Raw genomic sequence first — 17,227 nt, forward strand, 5'->3', positions numbered from 1 at the left:
ACCTTTTCTATTACAAAAATTTAATTTAAAAAAATTCACTAAAATAAGTAAATTACTTGCTTTGCGATCGAATATGTTATTTAGATACTTGCCTATTAAACAAACTATTTTTTTAAATTAAAGGAGCTACCTATCACTAATAATACTATAATATATCATATTAATTATAGTTAAATCGAAAATTCAGTATATTAAAATTTAGTAGTACGTTTACTGAAAACGCTATGTTATTTTTGAGTTTAATTAAACCATTTTCTTCAAACCATAAAAAATTTAACATTTATTTTTAATAATTATAATAAAATATCGAATATGCTCCGTTATTAAGAGTTTTTTTTTCTTCTTTTTGGAAGTATTGATATTTACTAAATAAATGAATTAACCTATATTGATTTTTAGTTTGTATGGGTATATAGAATCAATTATTATTTTAATTTTACGAATCGTTGTAAATATAAAAAGTTATCAATAAACACTAATAAAATGAATATTTGTATTTTATTGCTTTATTATTTCATTTAAGTTATAGCTAAGAACGATATACGAGGTAAACAATACAAAGTTATACAACTTCTTTGAAGTTTGGGACGTTGGGTACATATTATTGTTATAATAAAATTCGAGATTCCTTTAATTGGAAATTCTGAATATTAATGAAAACGCAAATTTTGAGCATATAATTTCAAGCCAACGCGGATTACTGATTTTGAAATCAACATAAATTAAGTCGTATTTACTATTTATAATTTATATTTTAACTTCTGGCTTATAAATAATAGACTCTTTGAGAGTCGCATCACTATTCATTTATTGTTACGTCAATCTCTTTTCCTCAAAATGAGATCGCAATAAAAATAGTCGTTACCATATCTTTCGAATCTACATAATGAAAACACAACTTTATTTTCATATTTCGAGGTAAATATTCTTTTACATTTTTAGAAAACAGAATTTAATTTAGGGAGGTAGTATATAAGATGTATGTATAATAGGTACCTACTTAAAAAGTAAACAACGAACTGATTTATTACTAAAACAACATTTTACACACGACCATGAACATTTTAATCTCGAAAAGCCTGAAAAATAGATTTTTTGAGATTGAAACTACTATTATATTTCAAAAAAAATCCAGAAAAAAAATCAGAAAATCATGTATTATACATCGAGTATAATTAATATTAGGTATGTATATTATTGTGGAGTGCTCAACAGTACCTAATATTATAGTGTATGTCTAAGACCTATAGGTATATTCTACAACTTACTTTTACATTGCCAGTTGTAGTTGTCACATAATTATTATATTGTATTATAGGTTTATACTACCTACCTAAATCACATCGACGATAATAATAGGTGGTAATACTTTCATATTATATAAAAAATTCCAAACTGCTGCGTGTCACAAATCGTGTCCATCGAGAATTTATAATGTATTGATATATCACCATGATTTTCGCCTCACCGTGAGGCACGTGCGTGATGTTTGAAAAAATGGGGTGTATACGTCATATTTTATGTATAATATAGTTCATCGATTTAACTTATAACAGTGTATACCCACATGGCAGTGATGGACATTCGTGTCGGTCAACAGAGCGTAGGTATATATACCAGAGATACTTTAGAATTTTAGAAACCGTGAACAAAATAATATTATCGTGGTGTTCAGTGTCTGCGTGGTAAGAGCAACAATGATAGGTCGAGTTAACTGTGTAGAGAAAAGGTATAAAAATGTTATATTATAAATAATCACAAATCGAAGTCTTATGTAACCATCATAACTCATGAAAAAAAATAATATTCGATATAATAACCGATATTATTATATTTTCACTCCGATTCGTTTCGTTTATCCTACGCTGAATTGATGCGACAACAACGAGTCGATCGTTTCAAAAATGTGTTTCTCGCGCGTGATTGTCACGGATCCGCATAATCCACCGAATACTGCTTGCCTCGGCTTGTTCATTAAACGCAAATATATAGGTGCATAACGTCGGGTGGTGGTAAGGTTAAGTCGCCGCAGATGGCTAAATTCGACCACAATATTCTCTCCTCGGCCAATCGCCGCCACCACCGATTCTTCCGATATCGCCGCTACCCTGGAGCGTACACTGTACACATAGCGGCGGCTGACGCGTTTTCCCCTCCGCGGGCGATGACGCTGAAGCTCTCTGGTTGCCACGGCAACAAGATGAGCCGTTTCGCTACCACCACCAGTCTTTGGGAGGAACGCGACGAAAACGTTATTTGCACCCCTAATTGGTGCCGCCGACGGAATGAATAGTTTCAACACTGTGGTGGCTGATGACGAGTCAGAGCGATATCCGCGAATTCGAACTCCGTATAAAATATATAATTAAAACAAAAACAACCCACACACACACACTCACACACGCCAACCCTCGCGCGTGCGTCTTACACACACTTATAAATAATATATATTTATATATAATATATGTGTTGTTATTTGCACTGTGCCGTGGTTTTTTTCACCCTCTCGTCCGTCACTACGCGTTTATTTGGTTACGGTTGGAATGCGTGTGCTGCGTGATTTTATACGACTTCGTCGTCTGCGGAATGCTTTTTGACTGTAAGTCTTCTGTGGAGTGTGGACATGCCACGCACACACACACACACACATATAGAAGAGAGAGAATGAGAGAGAGAACGTTGTGTGTGTGTTTTGATACCACACTGCAGTTGTTCTAAAATTCCCGGCAAACTAAAATACCTACTATGTATAATATTATCATAATAATATGATACCTCCAAGGCTCCACGAATAATCCTTTCTCTCTCTCTCTCTCTCTCTCTCCCTCTCTCTCACCTACTCTCTCACTATTTCTCTGCAGATATAAATACCTTTAGTGGCTGTATATAGTGTATGTCATGTGTATATATTATATTATATATAGTACCTACCTACTCGTACGACATACGAAAATCAAATGACGCATCCGAGCGACAAAGGATCGAAATATGAAACGATAACCCTGAATCCACGTGTTATAGTTTACTTACTTTCCAACGACACAGATTAGTCCCCGAGATTTGTTTGATTTAAGTTTTGGCATAGGCAGCATTACCGTTTATTCGAATATAGTATATTATACTTAATAGTATAGGTACCTATAATATACCTTTCAGTGATTCAAACTATTCTACGATAACTCACGTGGAGAGAATATATTTTACCATCAAATTTCTGTTTATCTATACATTTTTCATAACAAGTGTTTCATACTTTTATTTATTATTACGCTTACGCGTATAACGAGTAAAAAAAGTTTTCGTATATATTTTTAATTTCCGTCTACTTTAATATATAAATAGGCAATTAAGTTACATTTGAGTATTTATGTTTATCAAAATTACTTGTAGGTACCTACATTTATATAAAATATTACAAATTGTAAATATACAATTTTTTTTTTAAATAAAAAAAATAATAAAAAAGTCCTTATGTAAATAGTTTGTGTTTTAAAATCCGAGTGCTGAAATAATTATGATTCTTAATAATACTAACGAGGCTGGACTTAAAGGTTTCTGTATATTATATAGGTAATAATACTAACTGTACTAACTGATTATCCCGCTTTCGCCCGTGTGATGTTTTTTTTTGTGACATATCCTATTTCTATATATAATACCTACGATATATATGTGTGCATCTCGGTTTAAATGTATATCAGTTTTAGTATAGGTACCTCCGTTCACGGACTCCGGTGTGACAGTGTATAACCCAGCTTTGTGAAATAATTCAACCTAAATGAGCAACCGCAAGTTGCGGATTGGTTTTAACACTTGGTGTATTTTTTAACGTGGTTAAACTATTTACTGTCTAAACTTTTCTGGCATCTCTAAAAATAATCTCTGAGATTTTCGTCAAATTCAATTAAGTAGTTTTTATATGTATATAAACTACTACACACAGTTAAAACATTTGATTTTAAGATATTTAGTTTCTTTATTCGAGGCCATGGTAAGTGTGACAATTTGTTGCATGCTTGTATACCTGATCTGCCCGAGTAAACAATGCCAACCATTTATATACAACAAAAAATAATAATACCGATTTCTACTATTACAATTTAATTATAATCTGCAACCAAAGACAACCATTTATAAACACAAGAGAATTTTAATTTCCACCGTTTAAAACAAATATCCCTGTTTGATCAATTCTTTAATGGTGTTTTGTATTTATATTTTAAAATACACAATAATAATATTTTGGATTAGAATTTAGATAATAATTATTAATATTAGCTAACAGAAATACATTAATTTATCATTATTATTATTATATCGTGTTAGGCAACATCACAATATTAAAGTTTTACATTCGGGTAAATCAAAATTTAATTGATACAAATAATAATAATATCGATATTTGTGTATGTTCAGTTGGTTAAAAGGTTTCAATTTCCACCGTGAATCTGAAGATCCCCGTTTGACCACTTCTTTAAAATGCGAATATAGGAAAATCCTTCCTTATTGTACATCTATAGATCATTAGATGGGTTCTATTCCAAATTTTAATTTCGTACATTTTGTAGTGTTTGAGGTGTAGCAATGAATGAGTGAGTGAGTGAGTGGTATTTGGCTTATATATATAGATAATATAAATATAATACCTATGTAATTTACATACAGATGAGTGATTATGCGTATTTGTTGTTCTTGTGACAGATAATTTAAATTCCATTGATCAACAAAGTTTATATTCACCAAATTAATTTAATTGATTTTGTTGTGGTTATCTTTTAAATTAAGTAAAACAACTTCCGACAAAGTGAAAACGACAACGTTAGTTTCGATAAAATCGTAAATCAACGATTATACCGCCATAACATTAATATAATGGTTTATAAACAATTGAGAAAACAGCAAGCTGTCAAAATATTTTTTTTTACAATAATAATTACCATAACAAATGAATACGTCGTTACCAATAGGCTTTTGGCTATTTTTGTCAGTGCCAATTTTTTTGGATAGACCTTGCCTGCCCGCCACCGTCGCTTTTCGTACTCATTATTCCGGTAACTACTGCACTACTGGTTAATAAAACGAAATATTTAGATCATCTGGAAGCGAACCAATTTTTTTTTTTTTACTGCCGAGGAGAGAGATTGAAAAAAATAGCAACTAGTGGTAATAAATTATTATTAAGCAGTAGACGGATAAACTGACCGTAAATAAAGGCCTGCGTGGAAATTGGCGCCTTGTCTGAAAAAATTAAAAAACAAACAGGAATAATAATAACGAAAGGTCTATCTGGCAAAGATCCATCGGGTTTCCAGACCGGAATATATTTTGGTTCTAAACGTGACGCAATTTTAAATACCCTATTAAAAATTAAATTAAAACTACGAAACGTATGGCGTATATTCATCGATTTAAATAAGAGTTTGGCATTAAACTACAATAATTAAGGCTGTTTTTTGGTCAGTTGCACTCAGCGATGTTGGGGTGAAATGTACCTTTATATTGTTGTACTTTGGGTTCAGCGTGAAAGAGATTTCCACTCAATTTGCTGACAAAAACAAAACACCAAAATTAAAGATTTAGGTAGGTGCAGAACACTATAGTCGTTCGTAATCAAAAGTGCAGCATTGAAATATTTCTTTTTAAAATTATAATAACATTGCATCATTTATATTGTACAAACGATTTATATGGTCTTTTAATTTCAGAACAGTTAAATAATTTACTCCGTTTTCAGATTCGAATACCTAATTATGTGTTCATTTGTTTGTGGAAATCTTTTGTGTTAATATAGTTTCTAAAGCTGATTAAAACGCACATTTATTTTTTTGTTAATATTATAATACCTATGCGTATTGTTTTTAATATTTCATCAAATTGTACCGCTGCAGATTGAATTATTCATTAGTTTTCCACATTATTATAATTTAACTAAATACCAATGGGTATACCTATATATGTTTTTATTTTCATTCATATGTAGTTCTTATTTATTTGTATAAATATAATTATATATTTATATTTACATATAATATTGAAAAAAGTAAGTAACCGTCCTACTGTACCGTTGAAGGTGTCGAGTGAGTCATTGAGTATAAGTCACTATAATTTTGTTAAATTTAAATTCAATGATAACTATGTCATATTATTACTATCATTAATACGAAAATAGATTCTGAACGAAGACGGTCTGTCAGCTTATATAATATATTGCTATTGTAGACATTTATTTTACTATTATAGGTGCTATTAGTATTTAGTATACCTATATTGGATATTACGGTAGGTAAGTTGAATGAATTTTCCCAAAAACATTATATGTATAAAATCATTAATAGGTATTTAATTATTACAATAGTACCCATATAATATTATCTACATCATAATATTATATTTTGTTGTTGTTAACTTTGGGGAGTCATCCGTAGAACGATGTGAATATGTTCGTGGTATAAATAGGTATAATAGCATAAAATTAATCTAAATAATATATTGAACATGTTATTGTGACATTTTATACACTATACATAAAATATAATAGTAGCCAATAGGTAAACTTTAAAGTTTCAATCCCCACGAAAAATATTTTTGAATTACGACAAAATAAACTAAAATCGTTTAATGAGAAATGGATATTTTACGTGTGTCTAATTTCGACAAAATGTATATACTTTAGACGTTCATAAAAAATATTTTTAGACTTATGCTCAATTTTTTTTTATATTTCAGTTATAAAAACGTACGAGGAACCTAGTATTAAATTTTAAAATCTTAGGTATAAATATTAAAGATTTTATGCATTATAAACTAGAAAATAATTTGAAAATGTTCGCGTTTTTACGAAATTTGTTAAAATTCTAAATTTAAACGCTCATGAAGAATTATTTTGGATTTACTCTCAACTCTATTTTTAGTTGCAATAGTTACAACTTATGAATAATCTTGTATTCAATTCATAATTTTGTTTTACTTGACTTGGGTAATGGTTTAGTCTTACGTGTTAATAAGGAATTACAATTTAGTAGGTCTAATTATGTGTTTTTAAACATAAAATGTATGTATCGAACAACACTGAATCCATTTATTTGGAGTCCAATACGAGCCATATAATTTTTCCGAATACATTAGATATATATATATATATATATTAGATTCTGAGCACTTCGCTACAATGAATGTATTGATTTTACAATGATGTGTTGTTTTTTTGTGTGTCAGATGACACTCTTTCTAGTCTAGAAAAAATGCTCTGATCATCAACTTCAATGGAGAGGTTTCTAGTAGCAAATTAGATCTAGTCGGTACTTTTAAGAGGTCAACAATGAAAATTCTAAGTACTTTTTAAAATGATCGGGAAATACTAACAAAATAATACGAACATTTGAAGTTAATAAAATGTCAATATTATTTTTAAAATAATTTTGAACACCAAAAAATTCACCCAGAACATTATTTTTCATCGTATACGATGATTTATCGTCGAATTCAAATTTAACAAATCCATTACAGAGCTATTAATCTATGACGAGGTACACTCGACTCCTAAGCTGTACCTAAATCCTAGCGGTTACCTATACTTTCCGCCTTTTTCTTTTGCGATCGCCTCGAAGAATAATAGGAATTTTTCAATTTTGACGTGTCGATCGCGAGTCATATATTATAATATGATGTACGACTTTTATAACAACGTGACAATAATAGCCACCCCGGCGTCGTCTTTAATATTATCGTTGTCGGGGCTTCTACGTGAGTAACATACCATAACATAATATAATATATAATAAAGTCGTATGTATTAATTTTTATTGTGCATTTATAACAATAATATTATATTCCGCACGAGTCAGGCGATACATAAAATGTTAACTCGTTAGGTACTAATATTTATAGAGAAAGTTAAATATTGTACAATATAATAATTGTTCGTTTAATTTGACATGGCGCGCAACAATGTCTAAAATGTCTTATAATACGAATAATCCGGATGAATAAGGGCGAAACAATAATTATCCAGAGGGGAGAAGACGTATAATATTATAATTTATAAGCGTTGGCATCATAAACGATCAGCCGAAGCACATAAAAGCTATTATTCGTATTTAATAACTTCGACTACGGAAATAACGATTAAATACTATCTGAAAGGAAATGGGCTCTTTATATACAGTTCAACGTGAAATAATTTGGAAATAAAATACATAGGTATTTTAATGCAATAAAAAATACACGGGACTCTTCGCATTAAGGGAAAATTACGTCGTATTGTAAATGGAATTTATTGTATGTACTTACAACGTCTTCTGTAAAACAAATTTGCCTGCAGTATTATAATATTATAACATTATTATAATCTTAAATCACGTTTAAAATTTCATAATATATTTTGTACAATATATAATAATATATGACTTGTGGTTGAAAGCATTATTGTGTGGTTGGAATCGCGATCAGTAACTCCATATATCTATATGAAATATTATATGTTATTCATTTATAAATGAAAGACATTTTAATATAAATATCGAAACCGAAGAAGACAGAAAATACGTACTTGCCGCAGATATAGTATAGGTTCGCTGATTTATACAAGTAAAATTAATAATTTATTCTTTACTATATATCATATGCGATCCGCATAAACTATTATAATATTGTAATATATATATCAGTCGCTGTGTCTTTCTCGGAGTGCTTACGGCAGAAGTACCTATACCTAATACCTATACATAATATACCCAATTACTCTTTTTCGCCCCTTTTCTGCCGAAATCTGGATATGGCCTATATGCGTCGTCGTCAGCACTCTCGCGTACATTCTGCTGTACTTACCTATAATATTACAATATTACGGTACTCGTATGTCGGCGAGGCCATCGTAGTCTCCTCTCGCGCGTATAACGACATTTTAATAGTAATTTTCAAAGGTAAATTGCACACATTTGCATAGTAATGTCACCGCCGTGGTGCGTGTGCGATCAATAAAACGGTGTTGTGCATCGCTTCAAAGTTTTTCCCCGGACTTAAAATGCTGCGGGGCCCACTGCACGGATGCGGCTCTTGTAGAATATATATAATACTTACGTGCAGCCAGTGCTCAAATGGGCTCGACGTGGGGGTGGGGGGGAGTCCCTCTTCATTTTAGAAAATATTTATGCGTAGGTACTTACCCCTTCTAATCATATTATCATAATCGATAAGAAATATATTTTTAACATATATATACGCATATTTTTTTTTTTACACTTTTGCGCATCCCCCTTGTAATTTTTTTCCAATTCAACCATTGCGTGCAGCGTATCACACGATATTAAAATAATAATATTGTTTTATGATTTTTTTTTCTGCCGGTCGGCGCAGAATCGATTCGGAAAACGCATGCCGGGGCATATAATACCTATATTGTAACACCATAGCAATTAGCAGTATAGCCTTAGTGATAATAATCGCAGACGATCTCGTGAATCGACCGAAATCGTTGTCGGCGTTGTATTTTACGATTTCGAAATGTTCAGGCCAAACGGCGGACGTGAAACCCTCGAAACGATTCCGTTTTTAAATCGCACGCAATACCATATCGTTTCGATATTATACTGTAGGTACGTACATGGCCGTAAATAATTATTATTGTAATCTGTATTCGGAATTATTGTGAATAATATCAAGAATAACGCAAGAAAATAATCATAATAGGCACATATTTAGGTATTGGGCTGGTATATACGCGATTAAGTCAAAACGTTACGTTATTTAGGTACGTACTATCATTTATCATCATTCATCATGTAAGAGAATTACACAGCACAATCGTAAACGGGTTTTTTTCTATATATATATATAATAACTACGATACATAGGTACAATATATTGGTATGTACCTATTTACAATAGTACAAAACACAACAGAGAAAAAAAACTATTCTTATGTTTATTTAACATACGCGACTACCGCATAGGTATTATTCATTTGGCAGAAAAGACGAAATGAAAATGTTTTTCGACAAACGTATATTTTCTAAAGTGTACGTGCTTTGGGTTTACTATTTAAAAGTATTATCTTGTCAACACGTTTGATGTCAAATATTTAATTAAAATTTCGTCAGCGTGTCATTGTGATAATTCATTATAACGCTTCTAATTACACATTTAATATTCTTGTAAGTATCAAGATTCAATTCAATGTTTAAATCAAGAGCCGAGGGGCGTAGTGTTTGTACTTTTGTAGATCATAATATTTAATGTAAACATGGCAAATCTCAGGTCTCTGGTTTAATATTCGTAAATATATATTTAATGCATATTATATAGTGTAATTCATAAAATTCATACAAATATACTATACTTATATTATTACCTAATTACTAACGTAAATGTTTTATAAAAAACAATGTTTTAATTAATTAATGGTTCAATATTTAAGTTTATATCAAAACATGATATTATGAAAAAATGTAATTAAATATTAAACTACTAATTAATATTAATTTACATTTTGGTGTACGATGATTGCAGAGGATTAAATTGTGTTTGTCTATCATTATTATAATAGGTACTCGTATTATTATTTTTTCTGTTTTTTCTTAATTAATATTATTATTATACGTTGTATACAATTTGTTGTTGTCTTTATATTAGTCTATATTTATCCATATTTACATTAGAAATATACATTTTAATTTTGTCTGACCTACTTATTTAATAAGCAATAATACTATTCTTATATTATCTGATACATTAACTCAGTGTTTCGGCTATCGGTACTAAATTATAGAACACCGAACAAACTTAAGTCTGCATGGGCCGGACAAATATATATGTAATAGATTAAACAAATCAAACGTTTGTGTTGATTTTGTTAAATTATATAAGTTTTGTTGATACTTGTTGTTAATGTTTGACTAAAACATTTTAAAAACATCTAATAAGAAAAACACTATAAAATATATTATACAAAAAATAACGCAGAACCCTAGAACGCGACGTGTATTACGATTAAAAGGTACATTATTTCGAAACTTTCCATAAACAGCCAGATAAATTGGATAACCCAATTAATTAACTTTAAGCAAATATTGACGTTGAACTTTTGGGACGACCTCTAGGATTTGTGGATGCGTTTCACGGAAATTGAACAAACGACGATTATAAATAATATATAATATAATATTCAAACGATATACAAGGTGTAACAAAAGGACTATGACAAAAATTGTTAAAATTATATGATAAGTAAATAATTTAAAAAATATACTAATGTTAGCAAATTCCCCAAAAAAATATTTTGAAAAAAGTTATTACGTTCCAAATTCATTTAATCTAAAAAAAAATTATAGAAAATTATCTACTTGACTTAGATAAATGCTTTTACTATCAAAATTGTCCTTATAATCAGATTCAAAAATTGGCTATTTTGAAAATATCAAAAAAAATTTAAATCAAATTTTTATTTTTTAATTTTCAGTGTTAAAAAATAAAAATTAATTTATGTATAATATATAATATATTGCGCAAGTGACTATACATTATATATAAAAAAAAATTTTAAATTTTGCTTAGAACAAAAGTTATTCAAAAAGTCAGTTCTATCTGTTACACCCTGCATAGACAACACGTCATAGTCAAGTTCCCGTTATACATATACCTATGTAATATTTAGATATTATATAATATTACGCCATAGTATAATATAGTCGTGGTGCATTTATAATAATAGTAATAATAATAATAATACGTTTCGTGCAGCTTCTGTAACACTTAGGTACCATTATTATTTACGAAGGTGTTCGGAATTCTGTACGGTGATCGAAATCACCGGTCAAAACTTAATAGTGGTGAAATGTAATTATTTTAATTTGATTTTTTCGTTTTTACAGTCACGTCACACAAACGGCATCTTGGTTGCCGCCCGTAGAAGCGTGGCCCAAAGATCCCGGTGCCAAGTCTTTGCCTTACGGCTGGGAACAGGCGCTTGACGGCGATGGAAGACCTTATTTTATCAAGTGAGCATAATATTATTATACATACCATATTATTATCATAACGAAACATTTGTCCGTTGCTGACCTGCAAGGTTCTCGGCCATAATAATATATACATAGGTATATATAGGTATAATATGTTAGGTTGGCATATAATATAGGCCCGGAAGTCCGTACTATAAACGAAAAAGGTGATCCAAACGCAAACCCATCAAACGAACCAATGTAAACAATAATCATACAAGCGCTAAAAAAATATTACCTTTTTCAACAACCCACCGGCGTAAAAATAAATAACCGTCGTGACCTGTTATTATTACAAGCAGGATAGGTAACAAGTGCGAAACAACCCTTTTCGTTGGGGAAGGATTTTTTGGAGTGATACGCAGTATTACATATCAGTCCTTTGCCCCCTTGACCCTTCAGTTACTATTATATCTAGGTCGAGTCACGGAGACTAAAAGTCTATATTTTCCTACTCATTTTGTATACAGATCGATTATGGACTATCGACGATTACCACAACCTGCACCTTTCGTGCACGGTGAAGTCGATCGGAGAATTTGTTTTTAAAAACGCGTTTTGAACTAAATATAACTCGTACGAATAAATGCGATAAAAATTGATAAGAAATATTGATAACTCGATCCCTCGAAATTGTTTTTAGCCGGTTACGATCTTGATAGTTACGCTGAACCGTCGATAAATCCGCATAGTCTCTTTGGTGACCGTTTCATAAAAAAAATTCCTTACTTCTACTATGCCGACGTATTTTACACAGTGACTGTTGCTCCCTGGGAGGTTAAGTTCGTAACGACAGATTTACGAAATGGTCCGTACCACCATATCTGTACGAAACGTTCTATACAAAATATGTACATGGTACATAATAATAGTATATGACGTTATAGTTGTACTAAACGAAGACGTATATAGACAATAATAATAATATTACTAACTCCAATCAATCTGCCACAGCGTTCGTGAGTAGGTCGTTTGAACGGTTCGATATAACGATAATTAGTGAACGGAATTTATCGTACGCCGAAAAGTCGACAGTGTAATTTTTTTTATCTTCCTATTCATAATATCATCATTAATTCTACAGTACAAAATAAAAAAAAATGTTACGGAATAATTGCTGCGCGTCGAACGCGTTAACTTTGCGTATAAACTATATTATATAAAAATCGTCGAGAACAATGTGTACGCTTTGCTCAATATATTATTATTATTTATTTTCACATTATATTATAATAATATATGTAGATATATGGTATCGTTGTCCTAAATTATTACGAGGTCGTGCCCTAATAAAATCGATAAAAAGTACACGTGGAAAAAAAAAAACAATTTTCCACCGACAAAAAACAGTAACGATCGTATCGTATTTTATTATTTTTTTGTATATAAATAATCATACCTATCTTATTAGGTTTTTTTTTTAGCAATTGTGCATAGTATATTTATTATTTTACTCGTGATACTATTGTAGTATAGTACATTGTTTCAATAATATTTATACTTTATAAATTCATATCCAAAGTTTTAATCTACATATTTAATTAATTCAATTATAATGTAAAAATTAAAAGCTATAACTAATAACTTCCGTACATAAAACAAGAATTGACCATAAATCATTGTTTGGAAATTAATATAAATTGCATTTTATATTATGTTACACCTGCAATAGATACCAACCGTGTTCAAATACAATAATGTGATACTACCAAAATAGTTGTAGATAAATATATTATGCATTTTGTGCCACATTGTCTAGCCACAATCTAGTCTTTTCAATAGTTTTCATAAACATGTGATTTTATTTTGCCAATATTAATTTCTCTTTTTTTTAATATTATAAATAGGTACGTAATTACATTTGGTTTGAAAACTACACAATTTTTCTCAATTGTTCGTCCATAACTATGTTTTTATTAGAACTATTAGATTGAAGTTAAATATATTATTTAAAAATAAAATAATTTAATTAATATTCTAATATTTTTAAAAAAATATTAAAATTATAAAAAATATTAGCACGCGTAGACTATTTTTTAAAGTGAAAATGAAAAATATACTGTCCATTAATATTTATCCATGAAATGGTTGATAGGCAGAAGAAATATTTGTGTGCGAACATTAACACATTCATCTTGCTAATATTCAGGTCAGGTGGCGTTTGCGGAGGTGTTTATTCATCAAGTCGATATATCACGTTCTAAATATTCATACCCGACGGCCCGACATGTTTCCCAACGTTAATTGATATAAATCTTTGCAGATTTATAAATTCAGTCAGTAACTATAAATCTAATTTTTAAAAGTATAAATAGATACTATTGGGTCTATGCGGGAAGTAAAATAATATGCATAATGTTCTACAACTATTTTTGAATGATCATAAATACGTGAACTGTTATAATATTTAATTACCTATGACCAAAACTCCGTTATTCAATTTATGTTCATTCAAATGATTACCGTGCATTCCTCGAAAAACCCGAGGTTGAAAACTCCGTATAAAGTAGTTGTTATAGGTACGCGATTTATGGGATATCTACACGTGCTGCAGGATTCATGATAGGTACTATCATCGTTACACTATATTATATTATACACTTGTAATCGTTTTCCAGATATCTTGTGTAATCCGTTTAAAAACCAATTCGATCGAAGGTATGGAATTGTTTTAATGTAATTGTCCGAGTGATGGACTAATATAAATAACAGTAAACATAGCATTAACAACACTACAGACTATTCATTTATAAAAAATCGTTTCGTTTTCTTTCAACTGTGTTGTAATGTTCCCAATACCGTGATGTCGTTGAATTGCCTAACTAACGCGCCTTCTTTACGTGTACATCCATATAATATTATTATCACTGTGCTTATAACAATATATGATGTGCGTGTGTGTGTTTTTCTATAACTAAATGTATAATATTATAATGCGTATATATTGTATTAATAATTATATGTACCCAATGCGAGAGTTCTTTACCAAGTCAGCTGTTACAGTACGCATTACGCGTAGGTATATACACGGAGATCACGTGACAGAAATAGTAAATAATTTGAAACTTGTTTTATTATTTATCCTTAATATACTGTTATTATATAGACATACTATGTTATGATGACTTATTTCGCAAGTATTTTAAGTAATTTAAGAACATTTCCAGTCACTCGCCTAATTAAACGTGTGTTAGAAATGTGTAAAGTCAACTATTATAATTATTGAAACAACCGCATTATGATTTACGATTCGTATCAAACGAGGTTTTATTGTGAGACATTTTGTATTTAGAGCTTTTTCCACTGAGTCAGCATAGTTATATATCATATACCTACGAAGTGACACCATTTGATATTTTTTCTTATTTTTCTCCATTCATAATTTATATTCACTATTATATCCATTATCAATATTCCTCTTAAAATGTTATACTTATTGTGCATAGTAGAGGTATATTATTGTAGTAAAATGTTATATAATGTGAAAAAATATTACACAACAAACACTGTATATGGGAGTTAAAAGAATTTAATGTTCTCTCATATTCATCAGTTTTTATCCGTGTTTAGTCGTTGAAGTCTGTTTTAATTGAACACGGTATGTAGTGGATTTTCGTAAAATCGCTTATGAATTCACATGCAATTAAAATTGCATAATTTGAGACATGCGATGTAAAATTAACCTATATAATATGTATAGTGTATATATAGTATGGAAGACAAACAATAAAGCGTAATAATATTTCACCCTCGTACTGTTGGGGGGATTAAAGAGCTATTTATTCATCAAAGGTCAAAGTATTTTTTTTATTTGACGAGTTTACCGGCATATATCATCCATTACTTTTAGATAATATTTATGCAAAAATACAAATACAATTATTACTTATACTGTTATCGAACCATATTTTCGTTTCGAAACGAAGGTAATATTATTATTTTTAATGGCAAAATAACAATCAAGTATATTACTATATTATGGTAATTTATTATGCTGAATTGTAAATAAAATAATATATGTATCTATTTAAATACGTATCGTATTACTATATTTAAGACTAATAATAATTATTGTAAATCATTATGAATGTGCATAATATGTATTTGACATATAACTAACGAGTAACGAGTTTTCGCACTTGAAGGCAGTTAGTCTTTCCGGCTATTTTAAATAATTCTAAGGCACATACCTGTAATAATGTGTATTAAGTGATTTTTTCATCGGTAAAACGAACATAATATTTAGGATTCGTGTTTACGGGATAGCGTTTCAAAAGAAATAAACCGTTATATATTTCACGTTCCTTGTCCACATTGTTGAACAATCACAATACTGCATTTTGTACAAACACGAAACAATAACCCGCTGAATTATCTCATGATATATACCTACAGGGCTTGTTAACTTAAATTTTGTACAGTTATGTATTATTCAATGATTTTTGATATTTACACAAACAAGATAAATTGAAATAAACTAGAATTTCTAATCATAATATTATATAATTGATCAGTAGCCAGAATACAGCTGAAAACAGCGTAGAGGTTGAAACTCCGTTAATAATATTATGTTCACGGGGTGGCCAGCCCACAAGTTCCGGAATATTCTACAAAGTCGTTGAGATGTAGACAAAGCTCATTTTGCAATAATGTGCCTAGGATGCATTAAATTAAGGCCATTTCCGTACAGTCCTACCTGTTTACTTGAATTTTGTACAGCAATGTATTATTCAACGATTTTCGATATTTACACAAACAAGATATTGAAATAATTTAGAATTTCTAATCATAATATTATTATATAATTGATCAATAGCCAGAATACAGCTGAAAACAGCGTAGACGTTGAAACTCCATATAATATGTTCACGGGGTGCAGGCCAGCCTGCAAGTTTCGGAATATTTTACAAAGTCGTTGAGATGTAGACAATAAAGCTCATTTAGCAATAATGTGCCCAAAGGATGCATTAAATTAAGTCCATTTCCGTACAGGCCTATACTTAAGCGCGCCGTTGTGTATAAATAGTTGTGCAACGCGTAAAGACAATGCATTATGTAATAGCTATAGTGTACTTCATAAGTTCAAAACAAATCCTTTACAATAAGTCTCGTGTTATTGACTATTGTGTATATTTGTGTACATATAAAGTGTAAAAACCGTTGTATACATTATAATATACGATTACTTGTATTCGAGACGCTACGTCATAAATTCTTGAAATTTTATATAG

The 17,227-nt window shown here is 30.1% G+C and overlaps 1 protein-coding gene across 1 annotated transcript in view; it reads left to right on the forward strand.

Annotated features, from left to right (window-relative positions):
* The window catches only part of LOC132942123 (FERM and PDZ domain-containing protein 4), a 103,182-nt gene that overhangs the window by 36,667 nt on the left and 49,288 nt on the right, over window positions 1-17,227 (forward strand). The window contains 1 exon segment of the mRNA XM_061010434.1: window positions 11,868-11,993. Coding sequence (XP_060866417.1) covers window positions 11,868-11,993 — 126 coding nt within the window.

Source organism: Metopolophium dirhodum, chromosome 3, assembly GCF_019925205.1.
Source record: "Metopolophium dirhodum isolate CAU chromosome 3, ASM1992520v1, whole genome shotgun sequence".
Classification (NCBI taxonomy): Eukaryota; Metazoa; Arthropoda; class Insecta; order Hemiptera; family Aphididae; genus Metopolophium; species Metopolophium dirhodum.